Here is a 26,107-nt window from a genome sequence, read left to right on the forward strand (position 1 = left end):
AGGCCTTCTCCTGTGTGCCCACCTAACTTACCTGTGAGAGGGTTGCAGATGATCTCAAAACACCAGTAGGATCAGAAATACAGTTTTTCAGATACTTAGAGCTTAAAGCAGTGGTTCTCATTGTGGGTCCCCAAATGTTTTGGCCTTCAACTCTCAGAAATCCTAACAGCTGGTAAACTGGCTGGGATTTCTGGGAGTTGTAGGCCAAAACACCTGGGGACCCACAGGTTGAGAACCACTGGCTTAGGACACTGTAGTTCATCACCAGCACTTTAAATTTGTGTCTGGGAACAGACTGGGAACCAGCTGAATTGATGCAACAAGGGAGCTGTATGCATTACAGGATCTTGGCTCGCATTTTAGCCTAAAGGCTTTATTGACAGCTGCTTTAAAAATGTGTTTCAGATTAGTTTGTAGGGAGAAATGTAAAAAGTTAGGCATCCACGAATATTGTCATGAAGAAGGTGTCATAGTAAATATTACCAGCCCTGGGTTGCTGTGAGTTTACCAGACTATATGGCCATGTTCCAGAAGCATTCTCTCCTGATGTTTCACCCACATCCTCAGAGGTTGAGAGATCTGAGTTGTTGTAGGTTTTTTGGGCTGTATGGCTATGTCCTAGAAGCAAAATATGGCCATACAGCCTGAAAAACTTACAACAACCCAGTGATTCCGGCCATGAAAGCCTTCGACAATATGTTGTGAGATCTGTTGAAAACTAGGCAAGTGGGGTTTATATAGCTGTGGAATGTCCAGGGTAGGAGAAAGAAATTTTGTCCTTTTGACATACTGATCAAGGTTGCTAATTGCAATATTCACTTGCCTCAAACAGACAAGAGTTCTTTCTCCCATATACCTCCAAAAAGTATTATATTTTTGGAGGTATTTTGGGGAACACACACCACATATTCAGTTGCCATCTGGCTGTTGGTTCCCAAGGAAGTCATTTCTGGATATGCAGTGCAGGCATTCAGCAGCAACTCGGTAAAATAGTAGCCCTCTTCTAGGCAGCTTCAGCCTCCTCTTGTTTCGCCGTCATTGCGTATGCCTAGTTTCCCACTTTCCAACAGACCTCACAACCTCTGAGGATGCCTGCCATAGATGTGAGTGAAATGTCAGGAGAGAATGCTTCTGGAACACTGCCATACAGCCCAGAAAATTCACAGCAACCCCAGTGATTTCAGCCATGAAAGCCTTCGACATTCTCAACCCTTCTTGTCAAGAAATGGATGGAAGCCTGCAATATACAGTTAATCAGAAAATTATTGAAATTTGGGTTGTATCATTGATATCTCAAAATTGTAATTGCCAAATTCTCATCACCAGTCTCACCACAAACAAACACACAGTTTTGTGCAGTACAGATGGCTGTTTTCCAACCATTTCCCCCCTCCCTCACATGTCCTTACTCTTTCTGAGATAAAGTAAGAAAAAGTTGCCCCTTAGGATCACATCTACTTATCTCCCAGCCTGCAAAAGCTAGATATCCTCTCAAGTTAACCTCCTCATGTTGTTGTTTCAACAGAATGAAGACAGCCTTCCATAGATGTTTGTTTTGGTTGCAGTGCAAGAGGAATTTGGAGAGTTAAATCAATCCCGAGATGGATAGATTATTTTTATAGGCCAAAAATACATACACAGATACAGATAAATTTGTTTTTAATAAAGGAGTTAATTTTCTTTCAATCCTATATAAAACAATAGCAATTAAAAACTTCATTTTTGAAAGTAAAATATTTACATATGAACAAGGAACTGTGCAAAATTTACATGAAAAAAAAATGGAAAACAGGGTTTCTTTTTTTTTTTCTTCCCTAAAAGACAAAATAAAAAGGTGTAACAGTTTGTTGGGTGTTGATAAAAATACTGATCAGCATTCAGTTTACACACAAAAAGAGTTAAGGTGCAATCCACCAGAAACGCTTCTTGCCCAAGGCTCCCTTGAAATCAATGCCAAGTCCAAGTACAGCTCCCTTCATCGCAATAGGATTTGCACAGGAAACGTTCAGGGTGGTTCATGCCCTTAAAGTCTAACATGAGAGAGTTCACACAAAGAAAGCCGACATATTTACAGTCATAAAAGTACTATCAATAGACAATTTAATACAATAACCTCTGAAAATATAAAGAACCAATTAGTATATTTGTAATAAAAAAATAGGTACAAAGAGGGGAATTTTGCTCTGGACGTCTTTAAAGTAAAGCCCATAGCTTGCATACAGTCTTTTAGCAAAATAATTATAGTTTACATAGCCATTTTTTTAATGTTATGTGCCAAAAATTATGTACAATTACTGACAAAATACACCAACCATTTTTTTCAACACTTGATTTCACACTGAGAAACTGTCTTTTTTGATGATTCCTCTTAACTTTGATTTTTAATTAATCTAAGCTTTCACTTTCGCTAAAAACACAGTGCAAGTAAAATATAATTATGCTGAAAAGATTTCTTTTTTTCTTTTTTCTTTTTTTCCGTTTTAAACTTTACAGCTTTACAAACTATAGCAAATAAAATGTATTTCTTTTTTTCCTTTTTCGTATTTTTTTTTACAGATGCTGATAAAACATTCAGAAGTGACCCTCCTTTGCGGGTCCCTTCAGAGTTGGGCGGGGTGCCTCTAATAAGCGGTAATAACAAGATTAAAAGAATTGAGGTTACGCTTAAAATTAAGTGTAATCTAGAATTTGAACAATTTGGGGCAGGAAAAGATAAATATTTCTTTAAAAAATCAGTTTGCTTTGCTAACCGACTCCTTTTAAAAGCTAAAATAAAATGAGGTCATCTGCTGTAGACATAGACTTATATTGATTTAGTTAAGGAAAACTGAACTAAAATGCACAATTCATGTTGAAATTGCTACAGGATCTGACACAGAGTAGCTGGTTATTTGCTAAACGGTTCCATCCAGTCTCTATAATATGGCTTGTTTGGCAAGAAGGCCACTCAATCAAAGAGATGAGTAAAACTTTAAATTGTCCTCCTATTGTCTCCTCAGGCCTTTGCAAGTCTCCTTACTGTCAAAGAAAGGGATCGCTGCTCTGACACCAAAAGAGTTTATAACAAATGGGAATAGAAAACATTCCCATTTAAAGAGGTGGTCGTCTCAGAGTGGTGTGGTGGTGGTTGCTCTTGATGGGGTGCGTGTTTCTGAAAACAATATTCCCATATGCTCGTTACAAAAAGGCGCAATCTGCAAATATATATTAAAAAAAAGTGTCCCCGGGTGTCTTCTTCCGCCAAAAAATACCTTGATCTTCTCCACTTTTACTTAAGGAATGCTTTGTATAGCAATAATGAATGGCTTGTCTCTCGCTCATTTTCTAAACAAAATATGAGGTCCCTGAGGTTCACCCGCGTTATCCTTTGCCGTGTAAACTGCCTCGTCGTTCCGACACCGGAGCTGCCTGGGACTGCTATGCTTGCACTGGATCCCTGTGGACAGAAACAGAAGAAGTTACACCTTCAGATACCCAGAGAGTCTCCTTCACAATGATAACATAGACTGTGTGTAATATGGAAGCTGGGACTATCTTCCAGCTAGCTGAATAAGGAACACAATACTTAACTTTCATGGGTTTTTTTTTCCAGCTATGCCCCCCGCCACCAGGAAGACACAGTTCCATCATGTCTCCTGGGTCATCAGCTGGGAGCCTCTCCCCACAGCACCAACTGCCCCTCTGGGACCAGAGTGAGCCAGGAAGACACAGTTCCACCATGTCTCCTGGGTCATCAACTGGGAGCCTCTCCCCACAACACCAACTGCCCCTCTGGGACCAGAGTGAAGAAAGTGAGCCAGGAAGACACAGTTCCACCATGTCTCCTGGGTCATCAGCTGGGAGCCTCTCCCCACAGCACCAACTGCCCCTCTGGGGCCAGAGTGAAGAAAGTGAGCCAGGAAGACACAGCTCCACCATGTCTCCTGGGTCATCAGTTGGGAGCCTTTCCCCCCAGTAGCAACTGTCACTCTGGAGCCAGAGTGAAGAAAGTGAACCAGGAAGACACAGTTCCACCATGTCTCCTGGGTCATCAGCTGGGAGCTTCTCTCCACAGCACCAACTGCCCCTCTGGGGCCAGAGTGAGCCAGGAAGACAGTTCCACCATGCCTCCTAGGGCATCAGCTGGGAGCCCCTCCCCACAACACAAAGTGCCCCTCTGGGGCCAGGGTGAAGATGTGGTCTCTGGACTTGATCCCACATGTAAGCTGCCCTGAATCCCTTCAGAGAAATAGTAGTACCTAAGCTCTTTTTAAAGTAGGTTTTTTTTTTTACTGTTTCAATGTATAACTTTCCATTGAGCTTCTTTTTAAAAATGATTTTATTAAGAAATTAGTCTAGATTTTTAGGACTGTTTCATTTTAACAAATACATCAATCCTTATATTCTATCATTTTTTTATTTTAGAAGACACTGCACCAAAATGTCACATGCATCTGTGGTAGGTCCAAATATCAACTATAAATGGGTGTCATGTTTCCATGATGTTTCCCTTGTGCTACTCCTCTCCTTGCGATTCAGTGATGACAGCTTCCTGCACCTGGTTCAAAAAAACAACCACTATCATGGCAGAGATAGCGCCATTGTATTTATTTACTAGCCCTAGAAAAGCTTCGGCTCCTCCCACTTAAAATCATTGAGAAGACAGTAATATCACACGTACTAATAAACTGCTTAGATTCAAAAACATCATAGGGATGCACAACGAAACAAAAATAAAATATATAACATATATGCTATGCCAAATACGATATAATGTTTTCTGATCCATGCAATAGATATTAGGTTAAACTATATAGGGGAAGCTGGATTAAACAGGTAAATATTTAATTTAAAATGGTTGTCGTATGATGAATTTCAAAGAGAGGGGCATTCCATTGTTCAGAATGACTGCAGAATAGACCTCAGCACATCATTAACAAGGGAGTGCTTATAGACCAATGGATTTATATGTGTGTTTGCATATATATACATGTGGTTTTGCACACGCGTTGTAATATAATTTTTTTGCTTTTAAAGTCTCTTCTGCTGTGTTTTTCAGTGTTTTTATGAGTGATGGTCACTCGTTGGCCTGATAGGTGTATTGTGTCCAAATTTGGTGTCAATTCCTCCAGTGGTTTTTTGAGTTATGATAATCCTACAAACAAACCAGCCCAGGTTGGAGTGGGTTTCCAACCAATTGTGTAGCCTGTTGTCGACCTTTGCAACCCGAAAGACAGTTGCATCTGTCAAGTAGGAAAATAAGGTACCACCTTAAAGTGTGGGGAGACTAATTTATGAGCCCATAAAAAAAGACTCCAGCAAAAGCATGCGGGGAATGCGGAAGTACTTCATCAGTGTCGCAGATGGACGATGAAAGCGACAGCTCCCCCGGCGGCCAGAAAAAGTTAAATAGCCTCTGTCTATGTCTGTATATGTTGTATGTCAAAACTGGCATTGAATGTTTGCCATATATGTGTACACTGTAATCCGCCCTGAGTCCCCTGCGGGGTGAGAAGGGCGGAATATAAAAGCTGTAAATAAATAAATAAATAAATAAACAAACAAACAGACATTACATTTTTATTTATATAGATGTTTTGTACTGCCAGGAGTCTACCTCTCCCAAATGCTTATTTGAGGTGTTCTTCGTCAATTGCAGTTTCTGGAGCTGCCATTTAAGGACAGTCCAACACTCAGCACTTTGGAATATTCTAGCTTTGAAGTTGCCAGTATCTGAACCACCACAGTTAAACGATCCCAGTCCCAAAAGGGATGCAATTGGCAATCAATCTAATCTGATAAAAGGCACACCAAACTATTGAAGATTGTGGGACTTCAAGAAACAAAAATGGATCCAGACGCACCCTAGGCTGGCTTGATTATTTATTAATATAAATTTGCAATCCTGCACCTTCCATTTCAAAGGGAACCTTGAAAGCAGCTTACAAAAGAATGAGTAACTTAAAGTAAGGAAACACGTAGTACAACCATATGTTTATCTTCTCAAAATTAAACTTCACTGAGTTCAAAGGGACTACTCCCTGGGGAGCGTGTACAGAACTGCAACACAGATTCAATCTATATATATAAATCTGTTAGGTTGGTTCAACCGGACAGCAAAACTCCACAACCCCCCAACGAAACTGTACCAAAATTGCCATGCCCATAACACAACCCACAAGGTACAAACATATCTACTCAAAATGAAAAACAACACAACAACACACTCACAAAACGGCAAAACAACAAAACTCAAAAAACCCCAACGAAACTTAACCAAAATTGCCATGCCCATAACACAACCCACAAGGTACAAACATATCTACTCAAAATGAAAAACAACACAACAACACACTCACAAAACGGCAAAACAACAAAACTCAAAAAAACCAACAAAACTTAACCAAAATTCCCATGCCCATAACACAACCCATAAGGTACAAACATATCTACTCAAAATGAAAAACAACACAACAACACACTCACAAAACGGCAAAACAACTGAGCATGCGCATTGGTGCCCAGCCGCAAGTTCCCTGGCGCGCGCACACAGTTCCCTCTGCGGAAGCCATGCCCACTCCAAGCACCGCCGCGCCGCTTCCCGCACACACACACCCCCTGCCGCACACACACACACAACCCCACGCTCCATCACTCCCCCCGCCGCACACACACACGCAACCCCACGCTCCATCACTCCCCCCACCGCCACACACACACGCGCAACCCCACTCCCCCCGCTGCCGCATGCGCACACGCAACCCCATGCTCCATCACTCCCCCCGCTGCCGCACACACACACACAACCTCACACTCCATCACTCGCCTGCCCCAATCTTACCTCCTTTTACTTCACGCCACCTCCAAACCCCACCCCGCCCCTTCCCGCCCTGTCAAAATCCAGGAAAGACAGGAAGGAAGGAAAGAAGGAAGAAAGAGAAAGGGAGATAAAGAAAAGGGGGAAGGAAGGAAAGTTAGAGAAAGAAGGAAGAAGAAAAGGAAAGAAAATGAAAGATGGAAGGAAAGAAAAGAGAGACAGCAGAAGAGAAAGAAAAGGGGGGAAGGAAGGAAAGCGGTAGAGAAGGAAGAAATGAGAGACAGAGGGAGGGAAAGAAAAAGGGGGAAGGAAGGAAGGAGAGAAGGAAAGAAAAAAGGGAATGAAGGAAGGAAAGAGGGAGTGAAGGAAGGGGGAAGATGTAGAGAAAGAGGGAGGGAAGGAAAGAAGGAAAGAGAGAAGGAAGAAAAGAGACCAGAAGAGAAAGAAAAAGGGGGAAGGAAGGAAGGAGAGAAGGAAAGAAAAAAGGGAATGAAGGAAGGAAAGAGGGAGTGAAGGAAGGGGGAAGATGTAGAGAAAGAGGGAGGGAAGGAAAGAAGGAAAAAGAGAAGGAAGAAAAGAGACCAGAAGAAAAAGAAAAAGGGGGAAGGAAGGAAAGAGATAGAGAAGGAAGAGGAGAAGGAAAGATGGGAGGGAAGGAAGGAAGGAGGGAAAGAAGGAGAGAAAGAGGGAAGGTTGGCCACAGCAACGCGTGGCGGGTAAAGGTTGTTATTTCTATGATTATTATGATGCTATTATTCCTATGAGACCCTTTTTGGGGGAATGTGAGAGGTGTCAGGTCCCAGAGGCAATGCATTGCATTATTGTTATTGTTATGATGGTGGTGAAATAAAAGGAAATAAAAAGTGAAAGAAGGAAGCAAACAGGGAGGGAAGAAAGGCAAAGGAAGGAAGGGGGAGGGAATGAAGGAAAGAGAGAAGGATGAAACCAAGTAGTGAAAGAAGGAAAGAAAGAAAGAGGTAGAGAAGGAAGAAAGGAGAGAAAGGGGGAGGAAAAGGGGAATAAGTAGGTACCTCTCTTTCATAATAGTCCAGATATCTACCTCAACTTTGATAAGTTTTACTATAGGCCACAGCAACGCGTGGCAGGGCACAGCTAGTAAAATATATTTAAATGAAGACTGCAGGTATCATGGGAAAGCTAATACAATTTAACAAAAAGCTGAGAAGGTGTTTTATGACTCGGAAGGAAAAAAGCCTACTGAAACAAAAAGGACTCCATGGGGTGCTGATTGATGCTGACTGCTTCATAAGGGTGCAAAGGGACCTCATAGCACCTTTGAGACTGAAAGAAAGAAGTTCTTAACATAAGCTTTCATAGACTTAAGTCAGATGCACCTGATGAAGCAAGCTTGAGTCTATAAAAACGAATGCTACACAACTTCTTTCTCTCAGTTAGTCTCAAAGGTGTTACGAGATCCCTTTGCATACTGATCCAGACTAACATCGATATGTCTTTGAATTCTGCTTCAAAAGAAGTTATAATGGTACACTTATGGGATCAGTACTATTTAAACAAGCTCCTTTCATCCCCAGGTATCAGCAGAACAGTAGTCTTCACATAGGTCTTCCATGGTGAACTGACCCATCTTGGTGCCCTTCACATGATGCCCAATTTGGAGAATTTGGAACTTATTTAATCTGGAGCGCACGTTTAACATGCACAGAGGATTTATGTTTGCAGCACTTTAAGATAAATGGTAATACATATCAATCGCCATGTCTATAGCAAAATGTAGCATTTTTGTATGGTTTCTGCAACTGCTGTATCATTTTATTATTCTTGGTAGTGAGAATAATTTATAATGTTTTCACAACAGTGGCTCTTCTATGAATGCACCTAAAGGGTTTCTAGAAAGACTGGAGCTATTTTAACCCATTGCAAAATGCTTACCTTCTTACCAAAAAGGATTTCTTAATTTGAGATTTAACAATAGAAAACCACAATCATAGAATCAAAGAATCAAAGAGTTGGAAGAGACCTCATGGGCCATCCAGTCCAACCCCATTCTGCCAAGAAGCAGGAATATTGCATTCAAATCACCCCTGACAGATGGCCATCCAGCCTCTGTTTAAAAGCTTCTAAAGAAGGAGTCTCCATCACACTCCGGGGCAGAGAGTTCCACTGCTGAACGGCTCTCACAGTCAAGAAGTTCTTCCTCATGTTCAGATGGAATCTCCTCTCTTGTAGTTTGAAGCATCCTAGTCTCCAGGGAAGCAGAAAACAAGCTTGCTCCCTCCTCCCTGTGGCTTCCTCTCACATACTTATACATGACTATCATATCTCCTCTCAGCCTTCTCTTCTTCAGGCTAAACATGCCCAGCTCCTTAAGCCGCTCCTCATAGGGCTTGTTCTCCAGACCCTTGATCATTTTAGTCGCCCTCCTCTGGACACATTCCAGCTTGTCAATATCTCTTTTGAATTGTGGTGCCCAGAATTGGACACAATATTCCAGGTGTGGTCTAACCAAAGCATGACTTCCCTGGACCTAGACACTATGCTCCTATTGATGCAGGCCAAAATCCCATTGGCTTTTTTTGCTGCCACATCACATTGTTGGCTCATGTTTAACTTGTTGTCTACGAGGACTCCAAGATCTTTTTCACATGTACTGCTCTCAAGCCAGGCATTGTCCCCCATTCTGTATCTTTGCATTTCGTTTTTCCTGCCAAAGTGGAGTATCTTGCATTTGTCACTGTTGAACTTCATTTTGTTAGTTTTGGCCCATCTCTCTAATCTGTCAAGATCGTTTTGAATCCTGCTCCTGTCCTCTGGAGTATTGGCTATCCCTCCCAATTTGGTGTCGTCTGCAAACTTGATGATCCTGCCTTCTAACCCTTCATCTAAGTCATTAAGTCAATTATTAAGTCAATTATTAAGTCAATATTAAGTCACATGGATCTTGAGATGTTGTTGAACTTGAATTCCCAGAAGCCCCACCAAGAATACCCAGACAGGGATTCTGGATATTCTGATCCATTAACATCTGAAAACTTAACTCAGTGATCCTTATTTGGGAACCATTCGGCTAAGAGAATGTAGTAACAATAAAAACCCAAGACTGGAAAATCTAAGAATAGCAGAGGAGAGCTAACTGGCTGCTGAGGGCATGGATTTTAAGGGAGGTGGGTGGGTTACTACACTTTTTCTTTTTCATCCCTGTTGTTGTTTTAGATTGTTTTCAATTTAGTTGTTTTAATACGATGGTCCATTTAATTGTTTTTTCTAAATATTACAACCTAATTTGTTTTTAATCCCACTGTGAGGTCCCTTGGATTCCCATAATGAAACAACAGCAAGATTAAAATAAAATAAGTGTCTTAATGAGTTAAGTCTTGGAAACTAAGAAACAAATTAAAAGACAACATTTGATTATCACTGGGTATTGATAAACCGAATGCTGCCAGTATTCCATTCCCACTGAGTCAACATTCACAGACTCCATGTCTTGAAAATATTCAAAAAACAAACCTTGATTTTCCCATTGTATTTAAGTGTCACAATTTTACTATATCACTATATATAATGTGACTTTAGCATTACATACAGTATATACAGCGACTCTTGAAACCAATCCCAGGAGATATGAAGGGTCCAGTATATATTAAAGTAACAACAATATTAAATTTGCTCCATAAGATTCCTGCTCATCTGAGGCTGGTATCTTTCTTTCCAAACTTTCTTTCCAAAAGAGTGGACTCTGCCAATTTTGCTTTATCTAGGCAGGTTGCATTGTCTCCCCTCTTTCAGTCTCTTGTACTGACAGTGTTGAGTGTCAGTGATACTCTGCTGGCTCACAACTGTCATTTTGTCTCTACCCCCTATTGCTTTTAAAGTATACAGTGATCAGATTTAATCTTCACTTCTCTTTGAGATGCAACAAGGTCTGAAAAGTAGCCTTTTTACTCTGTGAGACTTCGGATTCCACCTACTCCATTGTGTGCATTCACTGAAATGGGACGGTTTCAGATTACGCTATTATAGTGTGATGGTTCCACTTTAACAGGTATATCAGAGAGAAATTCTGGGATTTGTACAGTAGTTGGATTTATAAAGTTTCCTGGTTGAAAATTCTAAATACTCCTCTTAAAATTGCAAATCTCAGGATTCCTCAAGATGTGGCCATGACAGTTAAAAGCAAAATATAACACTATAGTTGTGCACTATGAAAGACCCGCTGACAAAAAGGATTCAGAACAATTACATGGTATAAAGCTAAATGTTTCCCCTTGACATTAAGTCTAGTCGTGTCCGACTCTGGGGGGTGGTGCTCAACTCCATTTCTAAGCCAAAGAGCCGGCGTTGTCCGTAGACACCTCCAAAGTCATGTGGCCAGCATGACTGCATGGCGCACCGTTACCTTCCTGCCGGAATGGTACCTATTAATCTACTCACATTTGCATGTTTTTGAAATGCTAAGTTGGCAGAAGTTGGGGCTAACAGCAGGAGCTCACCCTGCTCCCAGATACGAATTGCTGATGTTTTGGTCAGCAAGTACAGCACCTCAGCGGTTTAACCCACTGCTTCACTGGGGCTCCATATATATGGTATAGGACTTCCTATTTATTTAAATATGTATATCCTTACCTTTTCCTCAAATCAAGGGAAATTGCTCACAATATAAAATAAGTATGTGAGCAGAAACGTCACTATCACCGTCATGTTTAAAAATTAATGAACTACCATATAAAATGTTTAATGCATAGTTTTAAAACATTACAAAAAGAGTGAGTGCACGCACATGTACACCATCAAAGATCATTCTGGACAACTACATAGTTGCCAAATATTCATTCAAATAAAAAGGTCTTCAACTTTTGTCAGAAAAAGAACAGGGAGAGGCCTAACATTATATCATTTGCAAAAGCAAAAGGTTCCACACTAATCTCAAAACTCTTAAATTGGAATAGTTTTTCAAGCTAGGTATGGATCAGGACAACTACTCAAACATATGCAAAACATGCACAAACTTTCCTAGTTTGAGAGTTTTGCATTTTTTTGAAAATTAATGCTGTACGAGTGAGAGGTAATGCCACATGGACTGGCCAATTAAAAATAAAGAATAGCTAGTGGAAGCAGGATTTGTTTGTAGGTATTACGGTTTATCTGGCTAAAGTCAGCTATTAAAAGATCAATACGACAATGGCACCGCCACTGTAACAGATCCTACACCCAAGTAAAGTTGAGGTGGAAAGTTTTTTATTTTTTAATTAAACAACTGAAGTAACAAATGAACTTTGCTATGTTGATGATGAGTCAATTTAAAAATTACGTTGTTAAAAAAATAACAAAAAATATCACAATAATGGGAAATTATTGTGTCAATGCTGACAATGGCCTTTATTCTTTTGATGAAGCAATAATAAACTGCAACCAGCAGGTGGCACAAACAGACTGAATATAATACATCTCTGCTTTGAAAAAGCTCTTGACAAATCACTTTCTCTTGAAAGACTACTAATTGGTGTGCAAACTACAGCTACTTATTTAGACAAGTGAATATCACTCCATTGGTAGTATTTGTTCTAGCAAGGGTCACCCCTTCAAAAGGACAAAAAGGAAGTTTCAGGAAATAGCAGGGCAATCAGACTGACATCTAAAACATTGGGTTGTTGTAGGATTTTCTGGGCTATATGGCCATGTTCTGGAGGCAATTTTTCTCCTGACGTTTCGCCTGCATCTATGGCAAGCATCCTCAGAGGTAGTGCCTCACTACCTCTGAAGATGCTTGCCATAGATGCAGGCGAAACGTCAGGAGAAAAATTGCCTCCAGAACATGGCCATATAGCCCGGAAAAACCTACAACAACCCAGTGATTCCAGCCATGAAAGCCTTCGACAATACATCTAAAACATTATTTGGGAAGGAATCCCACTGGAGCATTGCAGCACACCCAAATACCTGGGAGTTACCCTGTACTGTGCTCTGACTTATAAGAAGCACTGATTGTCTATCAAGCAAAAAGTGGGTGCTAGAAATAATATCATATGAAAGCTGACTGGCACAACCTGGGGATCACAACCAGACACAGAGAAGACATCTGCCCTTGCGCTTTGCTACTCTGCTGCTGAATACGCATGCCCAGCATAGAACACATCTCACCAAACTAAAACAATGGATGTGGCTCTTAATGAGACATGCCACATTATCACGGGATGTCCACACACCACCCAATATCTGCCGGGAAGCAGCAGCCAACAATGAAATGACCAAGCCATGGACATCTTAAATCAAGAAATAGCTTTCTAAGATATGCAGAGATACTCGCAGGAACACATCACCAAGCAAGAGTCCAAAAGCGACAGGCTAAAACCCAGAACCTCAATCCATTGTTGTTTCCAAAGATTCCTCCCTGGGCACACAGATGACAGGGGTCCTCAAACTAATGGTACCATCCTGTACGGAAATGTCACTGAAACAAATGGTAAGTGGGAACGATAACCATTTGGTCAGCTGATTTTTGGAGCTTGACTGAAGGCCCTGGTGCTTTTCCATCAATGGGCCAAAAATATTAGTTGGGGGGTTTTTTTGGACCTTGGACAAAAAAGCTCATTTGGAAAGGTGCCCATTTTCAGGAGAGGTGCTCGAAAATGAAAACAGGGCCTTGCAAATGAAACAAACCGGAACAGATAGTGATTCTGTACAAATGCACAAAACTACATATACATACACAACTGAACACAAGGATGTGTACAAGGTACATGCTGAGCCAAATGGGTGGTGCTAGGCTGATAGATTGTTCAGATGTTAAGGGATTCAAAGCATTTTGAAAAATACTGAAATACACACAGAGAAAATGGAAGACTGGACAGGACTTGGAGCATCCCTCTCCAAGGGCTACCTACTCCATGTGAGCTGAAACACAAGGAAAAGCATTATGTTTAGTTGCCATTTATAATGTGGAAAGTGGGGAGAATATTGAGAGAGAAAGTGCTATAAGGAATTCTCAATCACTCATGTGGTCAACCGCAGCCTAGCATACAATCATCTATATAAATAAAAATGTAATGTTCGTTTGTGGGATTAACATAACTTAAAAACCATTGAACGAATTGATACCAAATTTGGACACAATACACCTATCAGGCCAACGTGTGACCATCACTCATAAAAACACTGAAAAACACAGCGGAAGGGACTTCAAAAACCAAAAAAGAAAAGACGCTACAGCGCATTTGTAAAACCACATATATACACATATACACATACATGCACACACAAAACACATCTACACAGATTGGGCCACAGCAACGCGTGGCAGAGGACAGCTAGTTTCCTAATAAAATACTGCAAAGTACATGGTGTTGCCATACATAGGCAGGTGACTTGAAAGTGCACGCATACGCTGTCTAGTCAGGAAGTCTTCTTATAATATAGTGAAGACCTTTCCTGGAAATGTTTGAGAAATCAAATTTGCCCAAGAATAACTACAAATTTATTTTCCAAGAGTAAAAGCCTGGTGCTTGGAGCTTCCTCTGATATATAACATTATGAAGTCGCACAAAGGGAATAAGTTCATTACCCCCCCCCCCCCCCCCGTCTTTTACTGTCAACATTCGCTGAGTAGCTAAACACATACTAAACCATTTAGCTCAAAGGTGACTTTTACATATTCTTAGAACCTCACGTTCCTCAGACATTAGCACACCAGTCTAAACAAACCTTTTTGGTAATAGGCTTTAACTGCAAAAATAAAATAGGCATGTACACACATGCACAAACACAGACAAGGAAAGCTCAGTTTAGAAATGTCAACTGGAACAGCAGTCGCACAGCTGTCGAGTCAATTAGATCCAAAGCAGCTGGCTCTTAATTAAGCAAACAAAAGCTTCAATTCAGGAAGCCTGCAGTTGATTTGGCTATCCAGTAACTGATTAAGCTAAGGTAACTAAATTAATCAGAGTTTGCTGGAGTACAAACAAGACTTTCTGAAGAAAATGAAGCAGATTCCATATATTAAAGGCAATTTTAAGCTGAAATGTGCCCAGAAGGGTACGTATGCATCCACAGAAACACACAACACATACACGTATGCTTCAATCCTGAAAGTTCACAAAGTGTTTTAAGTCAGGCTTGATTAAATATGTGGCAACATTCTTTTAAAAGGAAAGCTGCTTCAGTCATTAAGCAAGGAACAAGAGCTATGTGGGCTCACTTAATGGACCATGAACCACAGCTGGAAAATAACACTGATGATGTAGCCTTGTAGTAAGATGTTAAGAGCAGGGAGAATGACTGTTAAGGGAAGAAAGCTTTTCTAACACAGATGCTACTCAGTGGCAACATGGAGGGGCACAAACTTCCAAGATCATCCTGAAGCCCCTGTTTTTAGGACACATACATTGAATCACTGATCCTCTGCAGATTTCCTGGGAAAGGAAGTTGCTATTTCCCCTCCAACATGGAAGAGTACGCATTGCATTAAAAATCCAAAAAGAAAGGGAAAAAACTTATTACACACTATTTCTCTCTTCCTTAGAGAAAAGGCCTAACAGTTCAAAACCACATTATTTCATGTAGCAAACACACTTAATAGGGAGGATGCCTCAATGAAAACAGTAAGACTTACATATCACAGTGCTATACACACAAACTCTTTTTTTATCTCTGATCAAGTTTATGGTCAATAATATGTTATTGGATTTGACACTATTTGTTACTTTTGAAACAAACACTTGGGGTGCCAGTGTTTCTAAAAATATAACCATTAACTTTTAGAAGTAAATAAAAAAGTCTTAAGCCCCATCTCAATCTAATTTCGTAATCTTCATGAAGGCAAAGCCCACAGATTTCATATGAACCGTCTTTATATGTACACTTGATCCTAGCCCAAAGGCTGAGAAGCAAATAATTTGCAAGTAATTATTTTTTTTACCTGAAATAGCATTAAACCTACTTTGCATACATAAATTCAAACAATCAATATTGGATTTGTCAGACATATTAAAAATTAACTTTGTATTTTTAATTACAAAAATGTAAGTAAAGCACTGAAAGAGTTAAATAAATGAAATGACTTAGCAAAAGCTGTAGTTCAATATAAGCAGTTATGCCTGTAGCTTAGTAGGCCTCAGTGTTAGTTCGCCTCAGTGTGTGAGAGGCCTCAGTCTCAGAGAGCTCTACGTGTGAGGAAGGCCGCAGTGGGAGAAAGGCCTCAGTGTTAGTGGGCCTGGTGTGAGAAGCTTCAATGAGAGGAAGCCTCAGGTTGAAGGCTTCATGTGTGAAGATCCAATGTGAAGGCTGCTACAATGTGCGTAAACTACTGTGTGAAGCTCTTGTATACGTTGGTGTGAGAAGCTCTGTGAGATCGAAGCTAGAAGCTGTTTATCTGTTTATCTGCATGAGAAAGAAGTGCAGTGTTGAAGCAAAGAAGGAGATATATATTTGTGTTATGGAAATCTTGTTATTGTAAATAGTGCAACCACATTATTTTACTATTTTATGGAAGAGATAACATTGGTCTGTGTGTTTTCATTCTATCACTTTTGGCTACTGGTGCTGGGTCACGCCGCTGCTAATAAGTTACTCTGCTATACATTCATGAAGAGGGTCTTTTTTTAATAAGCCCACTCACCCAACAGGATTTACCAGTAATAATACATCTACCTAGCTTTTTTCATACTTCTGTTATGAATATTTGCATGTGCTACTGACGAGCATTTGCTGAGGCATTTTTAGATAAGACTGTCACTTTGGAAGTTTTACGCCGGCAACTAAGTAGCATTCAGCACATCTTACTAATAACCACTGATGCATAGACAATAACATTTATTTGTTGAATTTCTGCCTTTTACTAAGACCTCCAACTCATAATAATTTTATTTTTGAGTGTTCCTGAACTGCTATTCTTGTGGAGAAAGAACGAACAAAGAGCCATTTCTTCAGAATCTGAATATGTAGAAGCGGATGAACTCTGAGGGCCAAATATAGCAGTGGGTTCCAATACATTCAAAACTTCTTAACAAGTGAAACCTATTTGAAGCAAATGTGAAGTGGACCTCCAATTTTGATTCAGGGTGGGAAGAGTATGTCAGAGTGATGAGAAGTCTGGATTACAATGGTGCATATTCACACAAACAAAGAAATGTACCTCTGTCCCTGATCCAGCGCCAGGGGAATCCACTTTCCTCTTCTTTCTGGGCCCTATTGCAGCCAGTGCAGTTAAGTTGGCATCCCTCTGTCTCATTTGTGCTAATTCCTGCTGCTGCATCTGTGTTTTGCAAAAACAGAAAATGACAGTTCCCCTTTGAGTTTTACAATTTTCAGAATTCAGTTCAAATTATAATATTGTTCTGTAATGATAAATATAAGCTGAAAACAAGTGCTTTTAAGTACCTCCTTGGCCTTCTGTTTCAACCTTAGCTGCTCTGGATCTTCTTGTCTAGATCGAGACTGTGTTGGTAAAAATACATGAAGAAGTGGGGAGAAAATAAAGAAGATATGAGAGAACAATAAAGCAGAACTTTAAAAAATATGTTTTGCAATTTCTTATTTTAATAGTATTCAAAGCAATACAATACATTCTCTTATTATTATAAATTTATTATTATAAATACCTTAAGCAACCATGAGCTTCAAGAACAGACTGAGCAATTATATCAGCTGTATGTAAGGCAATCTGAAGTTGAAATACCCATGTATTTCTTATTACTAAGTCAGAGAAAGCAGCTTTTTGGACAGTTAAGTGTGGAGAAGATGCATTACATTACATGAGGATAAACTTCCTGAGAGTAAGAATTGTTTGAGAGTGGAATATGCTGCCTTGGTAAGGTCTCCTTCTCTGGAGGTTTTTAGACAGAGGTTGGATGGCCATTTGTTGAGAGTGCTCTGATTGGGATTTCCTCCATGGCAGGGGATTGGGCTGTTTGGCCCTTAAGGCCTTTTGCAACTTTCTGGTTCCATCTTTTTCATGGCAGAAGCGACTTGAGAAACTGCAAGTCACTTCTAGTATGAGAAAATTGGCCATCTGCAAGGACGTTACCCAGGGAATGCTTGATGCTTTACCATCCTGTGGGAGGCTTCTCTCATGTCCCTGCATGAGAAGTTAGAGCTCAACAGACAGGAGTTTACCCTGTTCCCTGGATTCAAACCGCCAACCTGTCAATTGACCAGTCACCACCGAGGGCTCCTGGTTCCATTATTCTACCCAAGTCAGTTCTCACTTATAACAATTCCAGAACAGAATTTTCTTGGCAAAATTTATTTGGAAGCCATTGCCTTCCTCTTCACCTGAAAGAGTGTGACTTGCCCATGGTCATGCTGTGGGCTAAGCAGGGATTGCAACCATGATCTTTTGGAGCCTATGTATTTAGTGGGTGATATGTTTTAATGAACTAGTGCCTGCCTTGTGAGGAAAGGCGGGTAACGAATACATTAATTGTTGTTGTTGTTGTTTTTATTATTATTTTACTGACACAAAACATAGTATGTCACAGCGAACGGGATATATATGCTGGATTTCATTATTGTTATTATTATTTCTTCCATTATTGTATATGTGCTTCATTCTATATCACATACTATCTCCAAACCTACTAGCTACATAAATACTTGTACACAGAAAGGTGAGAACACCATGATAATCCCAAAGAGAGTGCTATTGGAAGCATTTACAGTTCCATAATTTACAATTAAAGGTCTCAAGTCTGTCTATAAACAGATACTAGATAAATAGGAGGTTAAACAAAGAAAACAAAGATTGAAAAAGGACTAATTGGTTAGCAATTACAGGCTCCACTTTCATGTGGATGTTATGTTAAAAAATAGCAAAAGAATCCAAACAGAAAAAATTTCAATAGAAATTGATAGAGACTGAACTATGGAAATAGAATAAAAAATACCTTAAACTTAACTTTGCCTGAGAATAAAAAGATTCAGGAAGCATGAAGGTCATTATACAAAGTTACATTTATGGAGTAGTATCGGAAGAGCTCTCTTAGATATGGAAAACTTTTTCCATATGTGCCAGGTTTTTCCACCCCAACTTCCTATGCTGTTGAAACGCATCCCCAAAGGTTTTAGGAGTGGCTTCCAAGTTATAAAGAACAGTGTTTCACAATTGGGAGTGGGGACACTGAAGCTCCGTGTTTTTGGTACACCTACTCTTGCTGTTTAATGTCGCTGAATTGTGGCTAGCATCAAAAAGCTGCAAGATCACACTGCACTGGTGTCTAAGGTTAGGGTCAGAGCCTCCTGCCTCATTCCACAACCTCCAGAACAAAAGAACCATTATTCTTTCAACGTCAAATAGAGCACTTTGTTAATATATTAGGGCCAAAACCCCAAAGCACTTGCCTTTGCTGCACGCATTAAAATTTCCCTTTCTTGTTCATCTTTCCGCTGTTTTTCTATTTGATCAAGTTGTTCAAAGAACTTCAGCTGCGCCCGAACATCACTTGCTTGGTCGTATCTTTCATCATCCTAAAAAAATGTGATAAAATGCTTTCATTAGAAACCAGAAAGGAGAGGAATGAGAAACTTGCTCATTTGTACAATATGGCCTTAAAAAGAGAAAAATACGCTCAAAATGTTCACTTAGTCATCTTCAAACAGTAAATTAATCTTTTAACCCACATAGCCAACTAAATATTTTTATATATTCCACATCCTCTTCTATGATCCCATCAGAGTACATTTAAGAAATATTTTCTACCAGCTCCTTTTTTTACCCTAAAACATTTTTGAAGGCCATTATCTTTCACACATGGGATTCTGGCAAGTCATCTTAAGTCTATCCAACATTTATCTTTTTCCAGTATCTTACACCTAAACCTGGCACAAGTAGACAGGAATGCTGGTTTAGACTTTGTTCATCAAGTCCTCTCTTTTGTGCCTGACAGAGGCCAGAAATATATACTTAAGAATGTATATGACAGAAGCTATTAAAATAACAGTCTCCTAATTCCCGTCATTTCCAGGCTGGAACACTTTCAAGTTTTGGGATTCTCTAAATCTTGCCTAGACCACTCCAGTTTGTGGTTGTTCATATTCCAATCTAATTTCAGCGAGTCTTTTTCTCTGCTGAGGCTGCTGGCCAACAGTAAGTCCAATGAGAATGAATTAGACTCATAGAGCTGAACAGACAACAAAGAAACCCCTCTGCCATGCAGGAGTCCACAGGTAAGGCACTCTTGGGAGTTCCGCAGTCCAGTCTGAATGTATTTGGGAAGGGATTATTCTACTGTAGTCTGAGATGTTCCCTGAAATGTGAAGGGACCATGTTGAGACACGTTCACTCTGATGAGTATGACTTTTGCCCACAAAACATAATCCCATATCTGAGCAAAGGAGTATATTATACGGTGAGGTATCATGGGAAGCTGTAGGACTCTTCCATAGGCATCCAATAACCCATGGATGGAAAACTGTGTTTGAATGTGATTACATGCTTGGCTGAATATAGTGGGTGTTTAATGTCCGCTAGAGTTTGGTTCCAGGAACTCAAATCTGTGAATGCTCAGATCCCATTATATACAGTGGTGTAATGAAATGCTGTCCCTTATATAAAACAGCAAAATCAAGGTTTGTGTTTTGTATTTTTTAAAAATTCGAGTTGTGCATTGCTGAATTCCATGGATGAGGAATCTATTGATATAAAGAGTTGACTCTATAATGTATGTCTGCAGTAATGACTACAAAGCACTTATAGTATTGACTCTATGAGTCGTATTTCATGAGGAGCTCCTGGTGCCACAGTGGGTTAAACTGCTGAACTTGTTGACTGAAAGGTTGGTGGTTCGAATCCAAGAAGTGGAATGAGCTTCTGCCAACCTAGCAGTTTGAAAACATGCAAATGTAAGTAGATCAATAGGTACCGTTCATTGGTAAGGTAATAGAACCCATGCTGTCATGGCGGTCACATGACCTTGAAGGTGACTACGGAACACCTGCTCTTAGGCTTAGAAATGGAGATGAGCACCACCCCCCAGAGTCAGACATGACTAGACTTAATATCAAGGAGAAACCTTTACCTTTAATGACATTTCAAAAATTGTGCCATATGATCCCCCTGCAACTATAGTCCTCTGTGTGGATTTGAAGTTCGCTCAGTGAACTCACCTGCCAAATTCATCCATCAATGGGAATTTTATCATGAACCCATCATGGCTTTTGGTTGGTCAGTTAAGAGGGGATCTACATAGCAGATCATTGGTTTGACCCCGACATAACTGCAAACCATAGTTTCTCATTATGAGAATAAATGGGGCTGGATCTCCACTCCTCATTTTTCTACTTTTGCTCACATACAAAAGCAGAATATCAGAAACATGCAGTTTTGGCTGATGCATGAGAATACAATTTACTCTCATACGATGGTGTGAAATTATATTCTCCCTTAAAATATGTAGTAGAGGAAAATTCACACTGTAATCAGCCTATCCAATTCTTTTCTTCAATTCACATTTTCTTGATGCTCTGAATAAATATATCTGGCTTATTAGCATACCTGCCTGCAGGTGGTTTTATTCTGAAATGTGAAAAGCTGACAAAAAATGGGCCCCACAGAGACTAAACCTAGTCAGTATCTATTTGAATCTATTCTTATTATTTGCAAATGCATGACTTTTTTCTTAGATGTAATAAAGACATACTGCCTTCAGAAGACACTGAGAATTTAATTTGGTAGATTTCAAAAACCAATACAGGCAGCCCTGGGTTTTGCTCACTGAACTGCTCTGCACATTTCACATTTGAGAAGAAGTTGTGGGGTAATTACTAAGTAAAAATGCTCTTGGTCCCCAAGCTATTTTTTATAATAATTACTGTTTATTTTGTTTTTAGTTTCTATTGGGAATTATTTGTCATCCTGCCTCCATTGTTACAGCAAGGATTGTGCCTGCAAAGCACATATAATTACACAAGCCAACAAGTATTTTTCATCAGATATAATTTTAGGTCATTCCTATAGAGTTTTTTTTTTTTGCACTGAATTCAGATCTGTGTTTATTTTTTCTTTATTACATGTAGTTTTTGTGATGTGTCTAAGTAAGTAATTAATGAATTTACATACAGACAGCAATAGAATCTAATTGATATCAGTGCATAAATGCATTAATTATTCGATTAGCCTCATCGCAAAAACTACACATGATAGAGAAAAAATAAAAGTTCTGAATTCAGTGTGAAAAACTCCCTAAGTATGACCTAAAACCATATCTGATGAAAAACACTTGTTGGCTTGTGTTACACAAATATGATGTGAAATGTGCAGACTTTCCTGTAGTCCGTAATGTACCATTCACCATATTTTTAAAAGGTGACGTGATGGGGAAAAAATAAAGACATATTTAAAATCAGCATAAAAATTGATTTAAATGATGCTACTCTCATTTCTGATGATTACAAAAAGTTTGATTTTGTTGGCTTGCGTTATTTTAGACCAAGACACCTTTGCTCATCACAAGGTTCCCTTAATAGGAAGGTTGCAAAAAATTTTAACCGCTGCCCAAGAGGAAAATATCTGGGACTGCATTACACGCTTTAACTGAAGCACAAATGAAAACACACTACTGAACAATCTCACAGAAGACAAGACCGTTACCTTGTAAGAAAGATTCTTTTGCTGAGCCGTTTCTGATACCTTCTCAACTAGCGTTTGTAACCTTTGCTGCGTTGCATGCGATACATAACTAACTACATCAGGATGGATTTCCGTTATTCCGTGTTTTTTACCTATGTTTTCCAAGAGAAACAAATGGGTTTTTAAAACAAATACAAGCAACCTCTGCTAATTTAGCACTAAAGGAATCTATGTAATTACAAATAAAAACTATATCTGTTTTACTTAAGGGTGGTCAGTCATCAAAGCAATGAGCTCACTTGCAGAAGCTGGCCCTAGAAATACATTACAGCATTTGCAATTTCCAGGTCACTGCTTAGGCAATGTACATTTTACTTAAATACAGCTGAGCAGTTTCCAATATGCCATGGACCAACACATCCAATATTCAAGAGTCTGTACACCTAATGATGGATGTGGGCTACTTGGCAGTCATGCTATTTTAGCTCTTTTATATTGCTCTTTTTTCTGTGTGAAATGTTTTATCTTCAAATCTTTATAGCTTAGACAAAGATCATAACCAGTCATTCAAGACAGCAATAAAAGGATAAGACATACCATTCAGAATTTAAAAGAATATAACTTAATAAAGTTACCCATTGCTATGGCCAGTAGTGTTCACAATAAAAAAACTAGAGGAAAAAATGACTAAAATATTATTTTATTTATAATTGACAGTCTCTTGTCACATGACATCATTTGTCCTCAACAGTCAATCATACAAAACATTATAAATTGAAAAGGTATAAATCAAAAATGCTTTATGATCCCCATTGCCTCCCCCCCCCCCCCCAATAACCAAATGGGTTGTTATGATGAATCCCATAAATATGGCCTTGCTGAAGGATCAGGGGCTAGGCCAACAAGTACAAATCCATTCCAATCATTGCATGACAACTTGACCAAGTTTTGAAAGTGCAGTATTTGTCATTTGCTTATTAAAATCAATTGCTTTTGTCAGAGACGGACACCAAGGTAGACCACTGTAGTTATTTGTCACAGAAGCCAGATCAGCATTGGCATAACTGAAGCAGCCTCCCATGGTTTTACAGCTGTTCCACCCACTAAATTTTTAGGTGTTCTAGAATTTTTCAACTGTATATTTAAAAGTCAATTCTGTCAATGAGATAAAAGCATGTTAGGAAATACTACTATGTTGTACAAGTACACATATAACAGAGAGCAAAGACTGTCTGCTGCTACACATCAGGCAGAGAATCGCTGAGAACCCTAGATTTGCTAGAACATAATGTCTAGAGGACCCACAAAAGTAAACAATTTATATTGAGCTTAAATAACCTTCTGCAAGTACAGCGACTGCACTTATGTCAAAGGAAGATTAAAGCAATAACTCACCTATTTCTAATATCCTTCTTTGCAAAGGTGCTGGAAGAAGGAACGTTTCGTCTTTACACGACCGTGTTAATGTACCGACCAATTCAGAATTGGTGGCCAATATACGCGCACTCTCTTCTGATAGGTTAACGCCTGCCATCGATGCAACGTCATTAATATCATCGTCATCCCTTGAAAATAATAAAACATTAAAATCAATTTTATTGTGATTTGGACTAAAGAGAGGACAAAATTCACAAAACAGATATACAAAATCAAACTAAAACAGTTGCCTCTTTCTATTCAAACCGCTTTCAATGCACTGTTGATTGGATCATAGGATAATAAGCAAAAGGGTTAATAAAGTGAAAAAGCAAAAACCAAAAAGTTTAACAGTAAAGTAAGTGTAGTGAAAACCTGTTTAAATTCAAGATAATTGAACTTAATAGCAAAACATTAAGCCAAGCAGAAAAGCAGAGTCAAGCCAACTAAGTAACCAAGTGCTGTTGTTTCCAGTATGGAACTACACAAAAAATGGCTCAAGAGGTCTGCAGATCTTTCAGCGAAAGCTTACTGGATTTGAAATGAACAATTCGAGAGAAATTAATGAAGAGGTCAATCCAAAAGAGCATAAGGAGAGCAGCATTTGGTCCAGTCAGGAATCCTTTCAGTCAGCTATTCCAAGAAGAAGTGGGAGCAAGGAGGATTGTATTTTGCCTCCTGATTGGTGGGATTCAAGTTGGGTTTTGGGAAAGCTTTGGGAAATGTGTACCCCTCTCCTCCCCCCAAACAATGGACAGCAATACACATAATTTTACACCTCAAATTAGGACTGATAGGAATTGCAGCCCAATAAGAAAAACATGAGGAAGAGAAATACTCTCCATCCATGTTTAGAACATAGTATGCAGTGCTATAATCCAGGTTAGATAAGTGGACTAGAGTCTGGAACAATTACTATTTTAGACTACAACTCCTTGTGGTTAGGCTAGCAGCAGGGTTCTGGGAATTGTAATCCAAAATAGTATTTATTTCCATTTCTTCTCCAGATATGACTGTAAATGGGTGAAAAAATAAACATTTAGCAATTTTAACTGAAGTAAACTAAGTATATCATTTAAGGTTTTTAATTTTTAAAATCTTATTATTAATTAATACTTTTAGAATATTAAAAAATAATTGAATGAAAAGTGTATCTGGCTTACTGCCCTAGTTCATCATTTCTACTGTTTCTCTGTTCAGAAAATCATTCAGAAATGTTCAGGAACTAACATTATGGAGACCATGCCACCAAATATAATTAAGTTCAGAAGTCACTCTTGAGAGACAGACAGGTTCAAATGAGAGTTTTCAAAATATGGGAACCAGTAGGGGGAGCTCTGACCCAATAAAACTAAAATACAACAACAAACAGGCTTGCTTCCACACCTGTAATATATAACTAGTGGTATTGCACCTCCCAGACCACATGGAGGGATAATGAGTATGCTGCACTCCCTAGTTCCTGGGATGAATCCTGTAAGGAAATTATGCAAATCTATTTTGCTGTGAGAGTTGGGGGAGTGTTCTGCTGTTCTGAACAAATGAGGGGGGCACAATGTGACTATGGGGACGACAGGAATTGGTACTCATTCTCACTACTTTAGAAGCCCTAGCAGGCTAAGTAGTGGTAAAGAATAATTGGCATTAATTAGCATTCCCGTGTTGCTGAAATATAAAACCGGGGTGGGGGGGTGGGGGAGAGATCAACCATATCATATTGCAGAGACAGGTGTCATCTCTAGTATGTTCTGCCACCATGAGACAAACACACATGCACATAGGATTACTTACCTAAAAGAACCTCCCCCAGGTTCTTTGAGTTTATTTTTTTGAGCAGCAGCTGCTTGACTTGAAAGTGTAGAAAGAGCTTTGGTTCCAGGTAATACTGTCTGTTTTACCACAGGTACTGTTTTTAAAAAAGAAATAGAAAAGAAAAGGAATCAAGACAGATGCTCCACAAGCAACATTAGTCCACAACAAACTATAGGATAAACAAGGCAAAACAAAGGCAGTTAAAATAAATTTTCTGTCCAGGCTTAATTTACATGAAGCATAATTTAGAACAGAATTTAAAGGACAAGAATAGAGAATTTACACTGTTCTGCTTAAGGAATCATAGAGTTGGAAGAGACCTCATGGGTCATCCAGTCCAACCCCTTGCCAAGAAGCAGGAAAACTGCATTCAAAGCACCTCCGACAGGAGCTTCCATCACAATCCGAGGCAGGGAGTTCCACTGCTGAACAGCTCTCACAGTTAGGAAGTTCTTCCTCATGTTCAGGTGGAATCTCCTTTCCTGTAGTTTGAAGCCACTGTTCCACATCCCAAACTCCAGGGCAGTAGAAAACAAGCCTGCTCC

At 39.4% G+C, this 26,107-nt stretch overlaps 1 protein-coding gene across 2 annotated transcripts in view; it reads right to left on the reverse strand.

Annotated features, from left to right (window-relative positions):
* Positions 1-1,642: 1,642 nt before the first annotated feature.
* Positions 1,643-26,107, reverse strand: part of TAF4 (TATA-box binding protein associated factor 4) — a 92,528-nt gene continuing 68,063 nt past the window's right edge. For both annotated transcript variants that reach the window (XM_060772001.2, XM_060772000.2), the window contains exons 10-16: positions 25,542-25,656; positions 23,730-23,899; positions 22,356-22,486; positions 19,109-19,234; positions 17,150-17,206; positions 16,905-17,024; positions 1,643-3,436 (exon numbers count right to left, since the gene is read on the reverse strand). In XM_060772001.2, the coding sequence (XP_060627984.2) occupies positions 3,269-3,436; positions 16,905-17,024; positions 17,150-17,206; positions 19,109-19,234; positions 22,356-22,486; positions 23,730-23,899; positions 25,542-25,656 (887 nt within the window). In that variant the 3' untranslated portion in view covers positions 1,643-3,268. The remainder of the gene's footprint in view (positions 3,437-16,904; positions 17,025-17,149; positions 17,207-19,108; positions 19,235-22,355; positions 22,487-23,729; positions 23,900-25,541; positions 25,657-26,107) is intronic.

The sequence above is a fragment of the Anolis sagrei genome, chromosome 4 (genome assembly GCF_037176765.1).
Source record: "Anolis sagrei isolate rAnoSag1 chromosome 4, rAnoSag1.mat, whole genome shotgun sequence".
Taxonomy (NCBI): Eukaryota; Metazoa; Chordata; class Lepidosauria; order Squamata; family Dactyloidae; genus Anolis; species Anolis sagrei.